Consider the following 22,046-nt stretch of genomic DNA (forward strand, 5'->3'; position numbering starts at 1 on the left):
AATCCGTCTGAAACAGGTCTCACCTTAGATGTCACTGAGGCAACCTGCCCTTCACCTCCCCTCTCACCCCATTTATTACATTTTATTGTATTCTTTACATTTATAGATTTGCTCCCCATAATAATAAAACACAAGCTTTATTGTCCCTGGCTATGTTGCAAAACCAATGCCAAGCACTTTAGACAAATTATCTCATTTAATCCTCACTTCAACTCTGTGAAGTAAGTGCTATTATTATCTCCTTTTTAAAGATGAAAAATCTGAAGTTCTGAAACTTTGGGTCATTAGTGCCAGAGCCAGAATTCAAACTCCTGGCTGTCTGAATCTTGAGTCTAAGTTCTGATGCTACACTGCCTCTTCAGACTGTAAGCCCAAACGCAGCAAGTGTTGTTCATTCGTTCACCAATATCTATTGAACAACTACTACAGATTATTCTAAGCTCTATGCTAGGAATAAAACAGGCGAGGGTCCCATTTGCAAGAAACTGACATTCTAGAGGTTAGAAAACAGACAAGAAACAGTTACTGATAAATGAAAAAGATAATCCAGAAAGAGATAAAGGCTAAGACTGCAATAAATGAAGCGAATATGCTAGCTAGAAAATGACTAAAGCAGGTGTGTGGCCGGGAGGGAAAGAGTGACTTCAGTCTGTGTGGGGAAGACCTCAATGAAGACGTAACCTTTGGGCTGGGACCTGCAGGATGAGGAGGGAAGAGAAGGCCAGGCAAAGGCTTAAGGTGTGTTCAAGAAATAGAAAGGAGGATCATGTGGCTAAGGTGAAGTGAACAAGGAGATTCTACCTGATGCTGGAAGTGAGTTTTTGGGGGGTTTTTTTGTTTAAGATCTTTATTGGAGTATAATTGCTTTACACACAATGGTGTGTTAGTTTCTGCTTTACCTATACCAGCTCAATAAAACAATCATGTTAAAAAGGATTTTTAATCAAGTCCTTTTGTTGCCCCAAATTATTATTGATTTTAATCCTACTGATATGGGGATAAACCCATACTATGTATAGTTTCATTTTTCTTCTATTTTCCAAGTGATTTCTGTGAAAAAGTTGTGAATAGTGTAATTCTCCAGTGAATTAGAAATTCTGCTTTATTTTTAATGCCACCTGTTTATAACTCACTTCATGAAAACAATTGAATCTCTCACCTCTTTTTCAAAACCAAATGTTCCTGAAAGTCTACTTTCTACCTTTTCAGATTTTTAAAAGCATGAAAACAAGATTTCTTTAACCACATCTGTGAAGATTAGCTGTAGCGAAGTATCTGTAATCAAAGCCAATCACTAGCAGCCCCCGAAAAAAGGAAGGATTTGGTATGTGGTAAACTAAATCGATAGCTTCTTTCTGGAGCTGGTTTCAACATCACTGAATCTTACTAAGGAGAAACTGTTTTCCAAGAGCCAGGATTAATGAGGGTCCTACATTAAATAACCACAGTGAGAGAAGAAATGCACTAACTCTAACCTAATCTAAGAAGAAAGGTGGTAATAATCTAGACTGATCCATCAGTAAATGTTAACTGAGCCTCTGTCATGGACAAGGCCAATGTTAGCACTAAGAACACACATGACAGTGTCACAACCATCAAGGAGCTTAAAATCTAGTATGGAGTCAGGATGCGCGCACATGAAAAATTAACAAATAAAAACAAATGAAAGGAGGGACTTCCCTGGTGGCACAGTAGTTAGGAATCCGCCTGCCAATGGAGGGGACACGGGTTCAATCCCTGGTCCGGGAAGATCCCACATGCCGCAGAGCAACTAAGCCTGTGCACCACAACTACTGAGCCTGCGCTCTAGAGCCCATGAGCCACAACTACTGAGCCCGCGTGCTGCAACTACTGAAGCCCGTGTGCCTAGAGCACATGCTCCGCAACAAGAGAAGCCAGCACAATAAGAAGCCCGCGCACCACCAGGCAGAGTAGCCCCCGCTCGCTGCAACTAGAGAAAGCCCGCAGGCAGCAATGAAGACCCAACACAGCCAAAAATAAATTAAAAAATAAAATTAAAAAAAAAAAAATGAAAGGAGACTGTAGCCAATCAAATTCAAACTCTATCCCATACAACAGCCTTGATCGTGTACGGAACTGCTTACAACCCTCAGGGCAAGTCAAGGGGCTCATGACATGTTACATGACCTTCACCTATGCTGATCCCTCTGCCAGGACCCCTACCCTCCCATCGTGCACCTGGACCATCGTTCTCATATCTCAAGTCTCATATCAAACACTGCCTCCTCCTTCCCTGTGCCACCCAGTCTGACTCAGAGCTGCACCCTCCATTCTCCCCCAGTGCCCTCTCCAAACTATCAGGGCACTCATGACACTGTACCGTAACTGCTGGTTTATCTGACTCCCCAGCTATACTGCGAGCTACTGGAGGGCAGAAACTGGGCCTGTTTTCCCCAGTGCTTAGTCACCTACCAGCACATTATAGACACTCAAGCAATGTTTGAATAGACGTGAATGAATGCCACCACGCCCTGTGGATTCTCCCTCTTTAAGATATCTTAAACTCAAGGGATATCTTCCATCCCTTTGCACCAGTCAGTATAGTATAGAATGGTGGCTGGGCAAGTAGCCTTTGGATACAGACTACCTGTTACCAGGTGACCACAGGCAAGTTACATAACCTATATATGCCTCAATTTCCTTATCTGTGAAGTGGAAATAACAAAACCTACCTCCTAGGTTTGTTGAGGATTTAAATGAAAAAAGACATAAAGGCCCTAATGTCAGGCAAATAGGCAGTACTTCATGTTACCCATTATTATTAGTTCAAATGTTATTTATCTCCTACATTCTTGTATTCTTCAATTGGTCTCCCTGTTTCTAGCCACACCATCACCATCACCAATCCACCGCTCATCACTGCTACCAGAATGATCTTAAAACTCAAACCACATGTCAGGGCTTCCCTGGTGGCGCAGTGATTGAGAATCCGCCTGCCAATGCAGGGGATGCGAGTTCGTGCCCTGGTCCGGGAGCATCCCACATGCCATGGAGCGGCTGGGCCCGTGAGCCATGGCCACTGGGCATGCACATCTGGAGCCTGTGCTCCGCAGCAGGAGAGGCCACAGCAATGAGAGGCGCGTGTACTGCACCAAAAAAAAAAAAAAAAAAAAAAATCCACATGTCACTCGCTTCCTTAAAACCTTGAGTGGTTCACCATCCCTTTCATAAAACCAGCTTCTCTGTCACTGCATAAAAGGCCCTTCATGACCTGGCTCCCACCCTCTCAGCCAACTCCCCACAGCCAAGCCCCCACAAGCACTCTCCTGCCTATCACCTGCAAAACCCCTGCAAAATCACCTTCTTATTAATGACTTAAGAACAATTCAAGTCATTCAAAAATGCATTATTATTATGTATAAGCTATACTTTATGACTAAATTTCATTGCCTGTTTATATACCATAAGACTATACATTTAGCAACATATAACATTAATAAACTCCAAGCATGTTGTAAAACACTGACCTATACAAATTACGATCATGTTAATAAGTTATACCATGAACTGGGGAAATTATCTTTTTAAACAGATTATTCCTCAAGTAATTGTAGGCATAATAATATGTATGCTGCAACAAAAATAAAGTCTAAAATTTGACTGTCTTATTGATGCTAACAGCTATAGGATGGTGACCTAGTATTTTTTTAACATGACAGCCTCTAAAACTAAATTGATTTTAGCAATATTTACAGGATGCCCCAAATTTGCTAAGTTGCTACTTTGCGGTATGCGGGCCTCTCACTGTTGTGGCCTCTCCCATTGCGGAGCACAGGCTCCGGACACGCAGGCCTAGCGGCCATGGCTCACGGGCCCAGCCGCTCCGCGGCACGTGGGATCCTCCCGGACCGGGGCACGAACCCGTGTCTCCTGCATCGGCAGGCGGACTCTCAACCACTGCGCCACCAGGGAAGCCCTAAGTTGCTACTTTGAACATTTACTAAAATTGATTCCTACCATCAATTCAATAAAATTTTATATTCAATTAAATTTACCAAGTGGGCACCTAACTAAGTGCAAAGGAATGGGCCAGGGACTATGCAGAACACGGATAAGTAGAACGCTAGCCTGGATTTCAAAAGCTCACAGACACCACACTCACATGAACCATGTACACACAAACTATACACTAATTACTACCTTAAACATTCCTAGTTTTAAAACTTTTACACCTTGCTTTAGATTATCTGCATTCAGATGACATATAAGATGGATATCATGAGGAAAAAAAGCTGTAGCACTGAAATTTAAGTATGCTGTGACTGTCCAAGTAACCAATTTAAAAAGTCTAACTGAAAGTCTCCTTTCAACATAAATACTAAAAATACACATCCTGCCACTAAGCAATTTTATTTTAGTGAACTGGCACAATGGTACAGAAACATTTTATAATGAAACAATCTGATTATCTACTTAACTCCCTCTATATAACTTTATTCATATGCTAAGGAAGCAACCTTGTCATGTGGTTACAAAAACTCATGAAAATATTTTTTAAAATTGAACACTTATGGGGCACTGAAGAATGTTATCTAAACTTAACATTTTAAATGACTTATAGGGGTCTTCCTTGGCGCAGTGGTTGACAGTCTGCCTGCCGAGGCAGGGGACACGGGTTCGTGCCCCGGTCCAGGAAGATCCCACATGCCGCGGAGCGACTAGGCCCGTGAGCCATGGCCGCTGAGCCTGCGCGCCCGGAGCCTGTGCTCCACAAGGGGAGAGGCCACAACAGTGAGGCCCGCAAACCGCAAAATATAAATAAATAAATTAATTAATTAAAATAAAATGACTTATAGGACTTCCCTGGTGGCACAGGGGTTAAGAATCCGCCTGTCAATGAAGGGTACAAGGGTTCGAGCCCCGGCCCGGGAAGATCGCACATGCCACGGAGCAATTAAACCCGTGCGCCACAACTACTGAGCCTACGCTCTAGAGCCCGTGAGCCACAACTACTGAGCCTGCGTGCCACAACTACTGAAGCCTGCACACCTAGAGCCCGTGCTCCGCAACAAGAGAAGCCACCATAATGAGAAGCCTGTGCACCACAACAAACAGTAGCCCCCGCTCGCCACAACTAGAGAAAGCCCAAGCGCAGCGATGAAGACCCAATGCAGCCAAAGATAAAAATAAATTTAAAAATTTTTTAAATAAAAATAATAAAATAAAATGACATAAAACACAGATCTTTACAAGTATACCTCATTATTTATATTTTTATTTTCAGAAAAAAACTTATAAATAGTTCACTTAAGTATATTTCTCACTAGTTAAATCACAATTCACTTTATATTTAATTAGCTTATGTCCAAAAACAATACTTTTCCTGTATGATATCATTTTCTTAAAAAGCAAAACATTTTATTTTCAGTAGGAAAAATTTACATATGAAATCCAAAGGCAATAATTTCAGTAAAAATGGAAATCAACCACCGTATCTTTTCTTGAGTTCTTCAACAGAATTATCATTCAATCCTGATTTGTCTATGTGATTGAATAATACACGTGCAACTGAAAAAGAAAAAAAGTTCATTTTAATCTCCATTTTTAAAAAGTAAAGCAAAAATTAAAGGGAGTAATCAAATCTGTTAAATATTTTTTACATTATAAAGCAATCATTAGGATTATTTATAAATTCTAATTCAGATATTTAAAAAGCCAACCTGAGAACAGAAAATTATAAAGCAGTCCAATGATGTTTCTTAGCAGAATATTTTGCTTTGGCAGTAAAATACTTCCCCTACATTCTCAATGACATTAACTTTGCAGACTAAACATAATTCATTCTGTACTACCCTAAAGATTTTTGACCTGTGTAACAGTATACTTTTACTTATTTAATATTCCAATTAACTTTTTCAAAACTTAAATCATTTTATTTAAAAAAAAATTTATATCACTACTATAAATTAAAAATAACATTCACAAAAATCATGTTTGATGGGCAAGCTGTACATTTTTATAATAACAATTAAAAGTTAAAAAAAGATTTGCTTATGAGTCATTTAAAATCTTTATCTTTCATACCACTGAAATGGCTGGTCTACACTCAACACTACAGAAAACGCTATTATAGTTCATACATTCCTCAACATTAAAACTAGCTAACAGTTAACTTAGTGGACAGTGGTGACCCCACCAAGACATACTGTTGGTAGGCCAGTCTGAAGGACCAACTCACATTCTTTGAGCACACTTCACGTTATCACACCATAGTGGCAAGAAATCCATTCAATCATGCACTTATACTACGAGGTCATTTTGTACTAAGCACTGTTCTACACGCTGAGGCCTAGAGAACAGGTAGACAGAGTTCCTGCTGTCATGGAGCTTCCATTCTATTAGGGAGAGAGAGATAATAAACAAATACTTAAAATACCTCAGCTCGTTCTGTATTATGAAGAAAAATAAAGTGGGGTAAGATGACAGAGGGTGATGAGGAAAGGGAGGCAGGCAGTTACTGTGAGTAGGCCTGTGAGGAAAGGTATAAGAAGTTTGGCAATTTGATACATTAAAAAGACACAGTCAGTGCGGTGGGGCAGAATGACTAAAAAAAGTGATAAAAAATGAGGTCAGAATAGCAATAAGAAACAGTAATACTTTCAGGGAATTTCAGGGACTGTTTCTGATTCAAGATTAAGCAGAAACTTCTTTTGGTTTACCCCTATTAGGAATCTCTCTAAATTACATGTCCACTTCCCAAAGTTCAACATACAGAGTATTTTCTGAGTGATTCAGATTCAGTGTCACTGCTACATACATAAAGAAGAAACAGAAAAGGAGCCCAAAGTATGTTTAGTCCAGAAAGTATCTGAAAATCATAGTTTTTGCTATTTTTAAAACTAAAAAACTGGTATTCCTGCATTCTAATAATTTTTCTCTATTTCCTAAAACTACAGTATAGCCTTAAAACTCCAAGTACAATTGATCCTTGAAAAACATGGGTTTCAACTGCATAGATCCACTTAAAGGCAGACATTTTTCAATAGTAAATACTACAGTACTACATGAGCCACGGCTGGCTGAATCTGTGAATGAGGAACTTCAGATACTGTGGACCAACTATGATATTGTACGTGGATTTTCAACTGTGTGGAGGGTTGGCGCCCCTAACTCCCATGCTGTTCAAGCGTCAACTGTAATTGAAGTTTCTCCATAGTTTGATTTTACTTAAATTAGGGTTCCCCAAAACTGACACTTTATGCCAAAAACTGAGATGTAGAAATCAACAAGGGATCTAACTCTTCAGGCTCATCACCTGCCTTTTTTTTTCCCTCTAACTCTACAATCCAGCCACACTGCACTCCTTTTAATTTTCTGAGCTCAATTTGCTCTCTCCTGCCTCAAAACCTCTGCACATTCCCACCTCCTTCATCTGACTCCTGCACTTTTTTGAGAATTCAGCTTAAATCAAAGAAACTCAAGGAAATTAGCTCAAAAAATGGGTGAGACCTCCCATGCACCCATGCCCAGTTGCAAGCTCCTGTGGCAGGAACCCTGCACGAGTTCCATCATGCGAGGAGCCCAACCATTACACCATCACTGTGTTTTCAAGAAGAGCCCCAGAACACCTCGGTTTAACTCTTGGGCCTGGCTTCCTAGCTATGGAGCCTTGGTCAAGTTCCTCACCTGTGTATGCTTCAGTTTCCTCCTTTGTAAAATCAAAATGATAATCATACCCACACCTCACAAAGTTGTTGTCAGGATCAGAAAATGTAACTTTACTTAATTTAACAGTAATTCAATTTAATTAGCTTAACTGTAATTAATTTAATTGTATGCACCTTGTACATAATTGACATTCAATAAATATTTGCTATCATTTGTTTAATAAAGGGACACACAAGAATAAAGAGATATGAAAAAGCTTTCTTCACAGAACTCACTTTTCTTCTCAGGTTCTGACATAAACATCACTGCCATATCAAACCTCCTTAGTTCAGAAAGTCTTTGTAAGATTTCAAAGATGAGTGATGGCTTTTCTTTCCTGAAATAATCCAAATAAAAAAACAAATGATCAATTAAAAGCAGCTCATTCAGTCTGCTTACTAAAATAATATTTCTAATTATATATAAATAAGGTCTTCATGTATCATTTTTCCCTGCATACTGTCTATATTTTAAGTGCCCAAATGAAGAATTTTATCAAGTCAACAGAAAAACTTGTAATATTCTTAAATGTGAGGCACAGCAAAGACGTTATTAATCTGCAATAATATTTGTCACATCCATACTCTATCTTTCTCTAAAAAAAATTTTAAGTCATTTTTCCTCCTAATCATTTCCTTTTTCATTGTTTGTACTCGTCATCTCTTTACAACTTCTGCAACAGCTAAATTTACAAGAGAGCTAATTTTGCTATATAAAAGGTAATACGGGGCTTCCCTGGTGGCGCAGTGGTTGAGAATCCGCCTGCCGATGCAGGAGACACGGGTTCGTGCCCTGGTCCGGGAAGATCCCACATGCCGCGGAGCAACTAAGCCCGTGAGCCATGGCCGCTAGGCCTGTGCGTCCGGAGCCTGTGCTCCACAACGGGAGAGGCCACAACAGTGAGAGGCCCGCATACCGCAAAAAAAAATAAAATAAAATAAAAAAAAAAAGGTAATACGACATCAAAAAGAATGAACTTCCCTAATCACTAGAAACAGCTGAGCATTACAACAGGAAAGCATAACTAAACTTACTTACTCAATGTAAAAGTCATGAAGAATTTTAATGATATGGTTGAATACATCTGGATCTAGATTTTTCTGAAACACCTTGGGATACAAGGATGGCTCAATTTGCTTGGGAAAAATAGAAGGTGTTAGAAAATTAAATTATGGCAACATTCCCAATCACAAATTATTTATATAATAATTGCTTAATTCAACATAGTAAAAAATAACTATTATGAATTAGTATTCAATGAATAATAATGGAGTCACACTGAAATGTAACTATGATACAAGAATGAAAGTTAGAGGAACTATAAAATAATCACTCTGTTCAAGACAGAGAAAAATCTCATGGAGAGATGTGTACTACCCAACAGAAACAGGAAATGAAAGAGAGCTCTCAAGGACCAATAAAAAGAATTAGAGAGTTTAAAAAATAGAACTACTTGAAAAAGACAATGCTAAAAATCCATTATTTGGTAAATTTCATGAGTTAATTCTTTTTCTTGAGCAAATAAAAGCTCATTTTCAGGAGACTGACTGCCTAAATATTGCAAGCATTGCTTGGCACACAGAAGGTACTCAATGTATTTTAGCTTCTTTCCTCATCTTGAAGGATGAAGAATTAAGTTTAAGTCATGATGTATGAAATTAGATTAAGTTATTTTAGAACACAAAATTTAACACAGAACCTTTTTCAGAGGTTCACTGGTTGCAAATATTTAAAATGGTCTGACCAGGCTGATATATGTATCAGGCAAGGGATAAGAGCATTTATACAATCATGTTATAAGCAAATACAGCACAATTATTATATAGTGACCAAAGAAGTTCTTTGACCTCTAACTTATAGGAGAACTACCAGCTTCCTCCCTCTTACCTTCAAATATTGATACAACATATCTGGAGAATTCTTCAGTTGTCTGAAATCAGATTCAAGCTGAAATGAGTTTGCAGGAACTGGAGGAAGAGCAGTCCTGATAAACTGAGCAGGTGTTTTGTCTACCTCTATAGAAATCTTCTCACTGAAAGACTGATATACATCCTTTTTCAAATTGACTTCAGGTCTGAAATATTTCAGAGGCATCAAACAATTAGAAAAGAACCACAAGGCTTCCCTGGTGGTGCAGTAGTTAAGAATCTGCCTGTCAATGCAGGGGACACAGGTTTGATCCCTGGCCCAGGAAGATCCCACATGCCGCGGAGCAACCAAGCCCATGCACCACAATTACTGAGCCTGCGCTCTAGAGCCTGTGAGCCACAACTACTGAGCCCACATGCCATAACTACTGGAGTCTGCGCACCTAGAGCCTGTGCTCTGTAACAAGAGAAGCCACTGCAATGAGAAGCCCATGCACTGCAACGAAGAGTAGCCCCCACTCACCACAACTAGAGAAAGCCCGCAAGCAGCAATGACGACCCAAGGCAGCCAAAAATAAATAATAATAATAATAAAGAAAAACAAAGAGAAGAACCACAAATAGTCAAAGCTTATATAAGGAAACATCAACAGAGATTTTTAAGTTTCTGACTTTATTAATACTGTATTATCTATTTATATTCTGCCAATAGTAAATTCTTTCAGCTGATAATATATGTATACTTTTGGCAAGACAGATTATACTTCTGCAAATTCTCAGATGCTGGTTACGTAATGACTATTCTCATTAGCTGGGCTAATAGCCTGGCCACCTTTTGTCAAAACATTTCTGTACACTGCATTATTATATCACATATACTCATAAGTCAACCTTTCATTCTGAATTACATGAATTACCACAGTTTCAAGAAAGATTCCAAGAAGGAAGAAATGCTTCCTCCTTTAAAACAACAACAACAACAAAAAACCTACTTAAAGTTTTCCCACAATCTATAATATCACTCTAAACAGAACTACTAAAGTTCAAAGTTTAAAACAAAAAAACCTTTTAATAGGATTGTTGTAGCAATGCAAAAATATATAAATAAAATTTCAACACCCCAAAGTAAACGACTAATCTATGTCTTTTATATTCTTATCATTAAGAAAATGCATGACTTTTTGAAAAATTCCGAACAAAATTTAAAGAGCCCATGAATATCTTAAATATTAATGGCTAGAATAATGATAATGCCTAAATTCTACATTGTTTATGAAGCTTCCCTATAAAAAATTAAAAATCCTGAATTACAAAGTGAAACATATTTACTGAAATTCTAGAAAAGAAAATGCACAAAATCAATTTGTTCAAGATACTTTCATCACTGTTTGCTGATGACATGATGTTATACATAAAAAAATCCTAAAAATGCTACCAGAAATCTACTAGAGCTCATCAATTAATTCAGTAAAGTTGCAGGATACAAAATTAATACACAGAAATCTCTTGCATTCCTATATACTAGCAACGAAAGATCTGACAGTGAAATTAAGGAAACACTCCCATTTACCGTTGCATCAAAAAGAATAAAATACCTAGGAATAAACCTACCTAAGGAGATAAAAGACCTCTACTGTGAAAACTATAAGATGCTGATGAAAGAAATCAGAGATGACACAGATGGAAGGATATATACCATGTTCTTGGATTGGAAAAATCAATACTGTCAAAATGACTATACTACCCAAGGCAATCTACAGATTCAGTGCAATCTCTATCAAATTACCAATGGCATTTTTCACAAAACTAGAGCAAAAAAAATTTTAATTTATATGGAAACACAAAAGACCCTGAATAGCCAAAGCAATCTTGAGAAAGAAAAACAGAGCTGGAGGAATCAGACTCCCTGACTTCAGACTATACTACAAAGCTAGAGTAATCAAAACAGTACAGTACTGGCACAAAAACAGAAACATAGATCAATAAAATAGGCTAGAAAGCCCAGAAATAAACTCACATACCTATGGTCAACTATCTACGACAAAGGAGGCAAGGCTATACAATGGAGAAAAGACAGTCTCTTCAATAAATGGTACTGGGAAAACTGGACAGCTACATGTAGGAGAATAAAATTAGAACATTCTCTAATATCATACACAAAAATAAACTCAAAATGGATCAAAGAACTAAATGTAAGGCTGTACACTATAAAACTCTCAGAGGAAAACACAGGCAGAACACTCTTTGACATAAACTGCAGTAATATCTTTTCTGATCCACCTCCTAGAATAATGAAAATAAAACCAAAAATAAACAAATGGGACCTAATTAAACTTAAAAGTTTCTGCACAGCAAAGGAAACCATCAACAAAAAGAACCCACAGAATGGGAGAAAATTGAGAAGCAAATGACGAGGGATTAATCTCTAAGATATACAAACAGCTCATGCAGCTCTATGTCTAAAAAACAAACAACCCAATCAAAAAATGGGCAGAAGATCTAAACAGACATTTCTCCAAAGATGACATACAGATGGCCAAAATGCACATGAAAAGATGGTCAACATCACTAATTATCAGAGAAATGCAAATCAGAACTACAGTGAGATATCACCTCACACCAGTCAGAATGGCCATCATCAAAAAATCTACAAACAATAAATACTGGAGAGGGTGTGGAGAAAAAGGAACCCTCCTACACTGGTGATGGGAATGTAAATTGGTAAAACGGCTATGGAGAACAGTACGGAAAGTTCCTTAAAAAACTTAAAACAGAACTACCATATGATCCAGCAATCCCATTCCTGGGCATATATCTGGAGAAAATAATAATCTGAAAGGTTACATGCACCCCAATGTTCATTGCAGCACTACTGACAACAGCCAAGACATGGAAGAAACCTAAATGTCCATCGAAAGAGGAATGGATAAATAAGATGTGGTACATACACACAATGGAATATTACTCAGCCATAAAAAAGAATGAAATAATGCCATTTACAGCAACATGGATAGACCCAGAGATTATCATACTAAGTGAAGCAAGTCAAAGACAAATATCATATGATACCACTCATATGTGGAATCTAATTTTTTTAAAAAAGAAACAAATGAACTTATTTATAAAGCAGAAACAGACTTACAGATATTGAAAACAAACTTATCGTTACCAGAGGGGAAATGTGGTGGGGGAGGGATAACTCAGGAGCTTGAGATGAACATACAAAAACTACTATATATAGATAAATAAGCAACAAGGACCTACTGTATAGCACAGGGAACTCTACTCAGTATTCTGAGATAATCTATATTGAGAAAGAATCTAAAACAGAATGAATATATGTGTAACTGAATCACTTTGCTATATACCTGAAACTAACACAACATTGTAAATCATCTAACTATACTCCAAAAATATATATATATATATATATATATATATATATATATATATTTTTTTTTTTTTTTTTGCGGTACGCGGGCCTCTCACTGTTGTGGCCTCTCCCGTTGCAGAGCACAGGCTCCGGACACGCAGGCTCAGCAGCCATGGCTCACGGGCCCAGCCGCTCTGCGGTATGTGGGATCCACCCAGACCAGGGCACAAACCTGCGTCCCCTGCATCAGCAGGCGGATTCTCAACCACCACCAGGGAAGCCCTAAAATATATACATTTTAAAGATACTTTCTCTTATTTCTAAAGTCCTCAGTGTGGTAAAGGAATAGTGATCACTCCTCCAGCAAAACCTCTCTTACAGTTAAAAGAAAAACTACAATGTAAAGTTGGATAGTTCAAAAAACTATATGGATGAGCACAAACCAGAAGTCTCATCAGCAATATCAACTTTCTAGTGGGATTATTACACCTTTCTAGATGACCATCAAATAAAAGTATTTCTACTCACTGCAGAGCTGAAGTATCACTGATTTCTTCTATTTTCAATACTTTTGCTTTTGGGATATCGCTTGTGGGCAAAAGGTCATCTTGGCTTGAGTTCTTCTTACTTGTGCCAGTGGTTGCTGTTACCTTAGCTGGATTAATAGGATTACGCTCTGGAGCAGCAGCAGTAGTAGTGCTATCTGGCACATCAACAGTCTGTATCAAATTACCAGTTTCTTCAATAATAAGTTTCTTGAGTGGTTTCTAAAACAATTAAAATCAATTCTTTGCATCAACATACAAAGGTTTCCTATTTTAGGGACACAAATTAAAAGGTTACAGTGTTTTTAGAGCCAATATCCCAGTTGTAAGTAAATTCAATTTGGAGTCATACTGCCAGACTACTACCATATGTAGTTCTAAATGGGGGAAAGAAGATGCATATATAAATAATTACATGGCAATGGAATATGCACTATAAAAGATATAGGTACAAAGTGCTAAAAGAACAGAGGAAGGAAGATAAAAATTGACATCAGGGGGCTTCACAGAAAAAGTACCCAGGAACGGCAGTGTTGGAGGGTATGGCATGGTAAGTGGAAACGTGAGAAGTCCAGTAGGGCTGGTGCAAGGGGAGGAGAGATGGAGACAAAGCCTGAAAGGCTGCTTAAAGGCAGCTTATAAAGGGACTTGTGTGCTGTATCAAGGAGTCTGAAGTTTATTCTAGAGGCAAAAAAGCCAAGAAAAAAATATGACCAAGTGACAACAGTATTGTGGGCTGAAGGCAAGTAGAACAAGGTCAGGCAATAACCTGCATTCTGTATGAAAGAAAAGATCCCGCACGCCGCAACGAAGATCCTGCAACTAAGATCTGATACAGCCAAATAAGTAAATAAATAAATATTTTTAAAAAACAAAAACAAAAACCTAACTGCATCCTCTAACTGCTGGATAAAACCAGCCTAGAATTAAAGATTTGCCAAATAATTTACACAAAGTTGGTAAGTACTTGACCACAATAATGGTTTTTAATTTATTACAATAAATAGCATTCACTTTATTTCAATCATAACAGGTGGCAAACATTTTCAGTTTCTTCATAAGTTTACATGTAATATGCTTTACTTTTTAATAAAAGACGTTCTTCAGTATACTCTTAAGTTTTCATTCCAACTGTACAGTTGAATTTTAAATCAAAAAGCTGTAAATACAAAAACTTTTGACATATATACTAAACTCAGTGTTAAAATCAGGCATTCCACTAGCATAACTAAGAAAAGACCTAATGGTAACAACTGAGTGTTACTAGATGAATGCACATAAATAAAAAAGCTATTAAAAGTCTGTTAACAGAATCCTGTTAGCGGTTCTATCTTTAAGGATAATCATGTTAATCTAAGGCCTTTGCTTTGCTTTTAACTATCAACACCAATAGTTTTCTATCAAGATACTGACCAAGAATGGATATGTGTTAGTGTTAAAAAATAGTGTTAAAGAACAGACTACAAAAGATAGACTATAACTACTGAATTGTATCAATGCAGTTCCATTTAAAACCAAATCCTTTCACTGACAACAGAGGTGCAAACATGATCCTAGTTAATGAATTTCCTAACAGATGATCTCTTTCAGGGTAGACCAGTGGCTACTGAGAGCTGCTCAATGCTACTGATGGCTGGGAGGGATGTGGGGATGACAGTATGCTGGTAACAGGAGTGAAATTCAAAAAGATACCACTACAGTTGAAAGATGTAAGAAAATATGAAAGGATCATTTCATCTCTTTTTAAATTAAGACTTAGAAGCATGTATTTTATTTAACTCTATATTATACCATTTCAAAAAAAAGAAAAGAGACATAAGAATAAACAGAGGGCTTCCCTGGTGGCACAGTGGTTAAGAATCCGCCTGCCAATGCAGGGGAAATGGGTTTGAGCCCTGGTCCGGGAAGATCCCACATGCCGGGGAGCAACTAAGCCTGTGTGCCACAACTACTGAGCCTGCACTTTAGAGCCTGCGAGCCACAACTACTGAGCCCACGAGCGGGAACTACTGAAACCCACATGCCTAGAGCCGGTGCTCCACAACAAGGGAAGCCACAGCAATGAGGCGTCCGGGCACCGCAATGAAGAGTAGCCCCCGCTTGCCGCAACTAGAGAAATCCTGCGTGCAGCAACAAAGACCCAACACAGCCAAAAATAAATAAATAAATAAATTAAATGAATTATTGTTTTTTTTTTAAAAAAAGAATAAACAGAAAAGGAGAAAGAGACAAAGGACCAAGCAGAAAGGTGAAATTTTGATATGGGAAAACAGGAAAATGAAAAAAATAAAATATTTTAGTGGAGGCCAAGAGATCAGGACAAACTCATTTACTACCATCCTACCTAGGAACGCCAGGCCCAGCTGACCAACATTACTGCTCTCCTACAGTCTCTCTAGAGAAGATATATTAACAGTACCCCCCGCTGCAAGCCCTCAAGCACAGGACACCCCAACCGAGCCCCTCGCTTGAATAAAGTAACCCCAGGACTCTTTTTTTCCTCCACCTCCTGGGCCTTCCTTTCTTTCCTGACCACTTTCCTCAGTGTCCAGGTGGCCTCACACATACATGACTGAAAAGGAAATTAACATTAGTTTTATGTGAAACTGCCTTAGCATTATTGGACATTATTTCCTTTGATCTCAACTAATCTATGAGTTAGTCTCAACTTAAGTAGAAAAAGTAAGAATCACATCGGGTTCACGCTCGCCTAAAATTTTAAAGCTTATGAAATGGGGCTCAAATCAACTCAAAAGCATCATACCAAACTGCACCTACTATTTTTTAAATAATGCCCACTTTTTTAAATGGAGACCTATTACAAAAATAAATAGCAATTTTTTCCCCTTCCCACTAGGATAATGATTTTGTTTCTGTTGATCAGATACAAAATGGTTTACCCCAGATCTCTCAATTCATGAAGGTGTTCTGTTTTGAGATCCAGACACAAAAGATTCAAATTTATGTTGCATTTTCATAACTATTAACATATACTGATTTTTAAACTGAGGGAGAAGAGAACCCAACAGATTTATAAAAGCTGTTTAGGGTATACTGGCCATGGGACATTCTTCCATACACAGATATGTGATTTACCACATGGTAATGTCTTTATAATTATGGACAGCAAAAGTCTGACAAAGGCTTTGTTTTTAACTTTTGAATTAACTTCTGTAACAAAGTTTTACAAAGAGATAAAAGTTTAAATCACATTGGATTAAACATTTAATCACCTTTATTGTTAAGAATAGAATAATAGCAAGTGAATATGATGAAAATGAACATGATGTATGAAAACGTATGAAAGCAACTAAGATTTATGCCTGGCACATGAAACAATCATTATCTCAGAAAATTCAAGAATAAAGTCAAAATAAGAACCCAAGAAAAATATTAAACAAAGAATTCCTCTATCTGTTACTAACTTGAACTATGAACTTGGCAAAACACAAACTTTCTTTGCCTCACCTTCTTCCTTTGTAAAAGGATAAAAATATCTGCTCTGACTTCCTTGTAAAATTGTTATTTCTCTCAAAGCATCATCCATGCATAACAGTTACTTCTAGGGTGCAGGGAGCTCATGATCAGTGAGTGAGGAGCACACAGGGAGATTTTTGGAGGCTGATACCTTTCAATTTTTTGACCTGGATGGTGGTTTCATAGGTGTTCACTTTATTCTTTAAATCTTAATTTGTTCTGTGTACTTTTCTATATGCATTTTATCTTTCATAATTTCTATATATAATACCATGTAAATGTTAGAAATTACCATAGAGTCACACACACACTACACACACACACACACACACACACACATAAACAAAACAAACCACTGAATTTTACCAGCTACTCTTTCTGTTCCAATATTGCAGGAAAAAACTGGCTTTGCTGGACTTAATGAAAAACAGTATGGTATACCAAAAACAATGTGCAGTGTATATTCTTAAGAATAATTCTGCCTATACAGGCATACCTTGGAGATATTGCAGGTTCAGTTACAGACCACCACAATAAAGTGAATATTGCAATAACGCAAGTCACATAAATCTTTTGGTTTCTCAATGCATATGAAAGTTATGTTTACACTATACTGTACTCTTTTAAGTGTGTAATAGCATCATGTCTTAAAAAAACATACATACCTTAATTAAAAAATACTTTATTGCAAAAAAATGCTAACCATCATCTGAGCCTTCAGCAAGTCTTTTTGCAATAGTAACAAAGATGACTGATCACAGATCACCATAACAAATGATAGTAATGAAAAAGTTTGAAATATTGCAAAAATTACCAAATGTAACACAGACATGAAGTAAGGAAATGCTATTGGAAAAATGGCGCTGATAGACTTGCTCAGCACAGGGTTGCCACAAACCTTCAATCTGTAAAAAACGCAGTATCTGCAAAGTGCAATAAAACAGGGTATGCCTGTACTAGATTTTTGCCAAAGTGCTAACTTTAGATCAAACCCCACAGAAGATGCAAGACTACTGTAATAAAAACCCAATCTCAAATAACAGTAATAGAAATTAAAATATTCAATTACAAAATGTAAAACTGCTCCAAATTCCTTTAAAGCCAGAAAATATGTAGAAATATTTAGTGTTAAATTAAAAGTCACTTTAAAAAGCTACCCCAGAACTTTAAACAGCTCAATTTTCCCCAATTTGATTATGTCAATATTCCTAAGAAGTATTTTTTAAAGATTCTAAAAATGGCTCTAGGAAGAGATTTCAACATTTCTTTTCAGAGTCTACTAATTCAACATTTGTTTTCAGCTCTTATTAATAGAACACTGATATTTAAATATCAAGGGAAAAAATTAAAGGGCTTTACTTACAGTTGATCCAAGATGAGGTGGATTATCAATGGGTTTTATCACATTTTGCCTTTGAGTAGAATCAAGAAAGACATCATCCCAGTGTCCCTTCTCAATTAATTCCTTGAAAATAAATTTGTAATCATGACTATCAAAATATTCTCAAGTTAATCACGCAACAAATAAATGTGTTTATGCTTCAGAAAATAAGACCATATTTTGGTGGAAAGAATGCATACCTTTTTAATTTTTGAAAGTTCAGTCACTGCCTGCTTATTTCCAGGTTCCAGAAGTAAAACAGTTTCAAAATCTAAAATGAATTTTTAAGAAATATAATAAATTAGTGAAAATACTTTATGGAGTTCAAGAAATGATATATTTAGTTAGTAACCCCATACTTAGCTCAAGAAGTTTTACTCAGGATGCTAGGAAACTGGTGAGCAATAATAAGAACATTTACCAACTGCTATTCTAGTTGCTTTATATGAATTCTCCTGTAACCATGACTACAACTCCACTTTACAGTGAAACAACCGAGGCCTTGATCTAGAGGTCAGCTAACTTACCAAAACTCACACTGTTAACAAATGACAGGGTAATCACCCAACATAAGACAGAATCTAAGAGAATCCCAGATAATGGAATATTATTAAGTCTTAAAAAGGAATCAAAGTCTGATATATGCTACAACATGGCTGAGCCTGAGAGACATGCTAAATGAAATAAGCCAGACACGAAAGGACGACTACAGTATGATTCTACTCACATGAGGTACTAGAATAGTCAAATTCAGAGACAGACAGTAGAATGTTGATTACCAGGGGCTGGAGGAAGGGGGAATGGAGAGTTATTGTCAAAAGGGTAGAATGTTCAGAATGGAATGATGAAAAAGTTCTGGAGATGTGTAATGGTGATGGTTGCACAACAATGTGAATGTACTCAATGCCACTGAACTGTACACTTAAAAATGGTTAAAACAGTAAATTTTATATTATGTCTATTTTACCATAATAAAAAAATGCATGGGCCACAGCTGAAGCCAGACTTAAACTGCCAGATTTAAATGAACATTCAAAACACAAAGGCTGCAAATCAATTATATAAGTACTGATGTGTCAAGAAGTTAGAAAACCAGCAAATTAAGCCAGAAGACAGATGAAGGAAGGAAATAAAAAGCAGAAATATGTAAAACAGAAAACACACAAGAGAAGTAAGTTGGTTCTTCAAAATGACTAACAGAATAAATACTTAAAAGATCATGAAAAAATAAGAATAACTAGTATCAAGAAAAAAAGCAGGGGCAGCACTACAGTCTCATATTATCCTCTACCTCCTGGTTGCTGACTCCCTTTTCATTCTTGCCTTTTTCTTGCTTTTTTCCTTCTCACCTATAATTTGAATTTTTCATTAATTTTGGTCAGATTGTACTGTATGCTACTAAAAGATAACCAGGTCCACTATGGAAGCTAAATTCCTTCAAATCTACAAACGTATTCATGATCTAAACTGTGAAAGAAAACGTACTTCCCTAAGTTCTGTATCCTTGAACCATGGGAAGGCTATGCAAATCTCTGCTTCTATAACAGGAGTGTCAACAGGAAGAGGGAGGGCCGGGTGTTATAAAAATAGTCTTACCTTGTTTGGCCTCATTGAGCTTTCCCAAAAATGTTCTTGCAGTTCCCCTTCTGGCAAAAGCTTTAGAATATGAGCCATCTAATAAAATAGCTTGTGTGCAGTCTTTTTCAGCCTCTTCATACCTATTAAACATGATAAAATGACCAAGTAGAAAAACATAGGTTACAGAAAACTTCATATAAACTGAGTTTCTAATATAAAAATATACATATAATTTCAATTACCAGCTCCCAAATCTGTGTTTGAGGGAAAAGACTAATTTTTAAATTTTTTATTCTCACCAAATTTCGGAATCATCTGGTGAGGAGAGAGAAGGTATCAGATTAAGGGAAAGTCAGGAATGAGTCTGCTGGAAGGATGAAATTAATGATGATAAAATATGAGTAGAGCAGACAAAAGAACACCACTGCTGGCAGTGTACCTCCCCTCCAACTCTCAGTATGTACAGGTACTATATTAAATAATGGTTATGAAGAATGTAGGGGCAGAACAAGACGCAGATATAGACAATGGACTTGAGGACACCGGGAGGGGGAAGGGTAAGCTGGGACGAAGTGAGAGAGCGGCATGGACATATATACACTACCAAATGTAAAACAGATAGCTAGTGGGAAGCAGCTGCATAGCACAGGGAGATCAGCTCGGTGCTCTGTGACCACCTAGAGGGGTGGGATAGGGAGGATGGAAGGGAGACGCAAGAGGGAGGAGTTATGGGGATATATGTATGTGTATAGCTGATTCACTTTGTTATAAGGCAGAAACTAATGCACCATTGTAAAGCAATTATACTCCAGTAAAGATGTTTAAAAAAGTCACATAATAGTTCTTTCAAATTAAAAAATACTGTTAACTTGTCATAATATACTTATGTGGTTATCAACTAAAGCAATAAAACACAATAAATCAGAGTTCTCATAAATGTAAATATAATCACCTATTAGAAGGTATTATTCTTGCACTAGTCAAACCTAAAGCTGTAGGCCTTACAATTTTTAAATCATGTGCAATTCTGCAATAGCAAAATTCAAAATTTTCCTAAGCTAGTAAGATATGCAATGATCTTTACTCTGACTAATCAAAATAATACACTTCTAATGTGTCTATTAGTTTCAATGAGGTTAAATATACAATCAAAATTTTCTTATATGATAGGTTCCTATCCTGAGATCCTGTGAGAGATCTGAAAACTTGGATGGGAAAAATACTGTATCCTTATTTTCATTAACTTTTAAATGAAATGCAGCTTTTCCTTTCAATTACAACTGTACATAACCACAGTAGTAACAACAGTACCTATGACTTTGTCACCAATAAAGAACAGTTATTTTCATATCACATTACATGTGTTACAGACATCTTTGAGATACCACAACTATTTCAGGAATACAGTGGTAGTTTAACCTGCTGTTCCTTTGCATGTGATCATAGCACCCCTGTTTATAAATGCTCCTACGACACAGCTGGCCAACTACCAGGCAACTCTGTCCCTGGCAGTCACTCAGATGCCAAAGAATGAAGCCATATGTTATCACACTGGTATAATGTAATCATCTGTGCTGCTTTCTTGGCATTCCTTAGACATACTGGTTGATTAATATGTGGAAGATGTGTCAAACAACACCCCCAAATTCTAGTGGCTTTATTCAAACTTTCACAATACTAAGTCTTTAAAAATTTTTTTAACTTTAACTTGCCTATATTTTTATTTATTTATTTTTAACTTGCCTGTATTTTAAACATAGTTTCTCATTTTGTATTATGTTAATTTTTAAAAGTATGTATACCAATGTATCACAAATTTTAATATTTTTAAAGCTCTACTTCAACACAGTTGATTTCCTTTGTAATCCTAAATGTATAATTATGCAGTTAAAAATATTAACTTGAGAAAGGTGCACCACGCAGCCAAAAGCAGTCTATGGCACCAAAAAAGTTTAGGATCCTTACTTACAATATTTATAGGAATTTTTAATTCTGTAATTAGTGTGTAAAGTATTATTACAACAGATTCAAAGACATAGTTTCTGTCATCAGATATTATCCTGCTGACTGTCCAACATGGAGCCCTTGAGTGCATCCAGAAGTATGTGGTTGGTATCACAGTACCAAGTTTTAGTTGTATACGTAATCAATCAGCAG

General features: G+C 37.0%; 2 protein-coding genes across 3 annotated transcripts in view; one reads left to right on the plus strand and one right to left on the minus strand.

Annotated features, from left to right (window-relative positions):
* The first annotated feature begins 561 nt into the window (after nt 1-561).
* Nucleotides 562-22,046, plus strand: part of PFKM (phosphofructokinase, muscle) — a 478,771-nt gene continuing 457,286 nt past the window's right edge. Inside the window, exon 1 of the mRNA XM_067009181.1 lies at nt 562-571. The gene's annotated coding sequence lies outside the window, so the exon portion shown is untranslated. The remainder of the gene's footprint in view (nt 572-22,046) is intronic.
* The window catches only part of RPAP3 (RNA polymerase II associated protein 3), a 35,256-nt gene continuing 18,418 nt past the window's right edge, over nt 5,209-22,046 (minus strand). The window contains exons 10-17 of one of the 2 annotated variants that reach the window (XM_059082753.2): nt 19,908-20,029; nt 18,512-18,582; nt 18,294-18,395; nt 13,437-13,675; nt 9,556-9,742; nt 8,707-8,804; nt 7,905-8,005; nt 5,209-5,529 (exon numbers count right to left, since the gene is read on the minus strand). In XM_059082753.2, coding sequence (XP_058938736.1) covers nt 5,444-5,529; nt 7,905-8,005; nt 8,707-8,804; nt 9,556-9,742; nt 13,437-13,675; nt 18,294-18,395; nt 18,512-18,582; nt 19,908-20,029 — 1,006 coding nt within the window. In that variant the 3' untranslated portion in view covers nt 5,209-5,443. Of the gene's footprint in view, nt 5,530-6,202; nt 6,357-7,904; nt 8,006-8,706; nt 8,805-9,555; nt 9,743-13,436; nt 13,676-18,293; nt 18,396-18,511; nt 18,583-19,907; nt 20,030-22,046 lie in introns of those variants that run through there. The other variant, XM_067009163.1, reaches the window with a different exon arrangement.

Source organism: Kogia breviceps, chromosome 12 (assembly GCF_026419965.1).
Source record: "Kogia breviceps isolate mKogBre1 chromosome 12, mKogBre1 haplotype 1, whole genome shotgun sequence".
NCBI lineage: Eukaryota > Metazoa > Chordata > Mammalia > Artiodactyla > Physeteridae > Kogia > Kogia breviceps.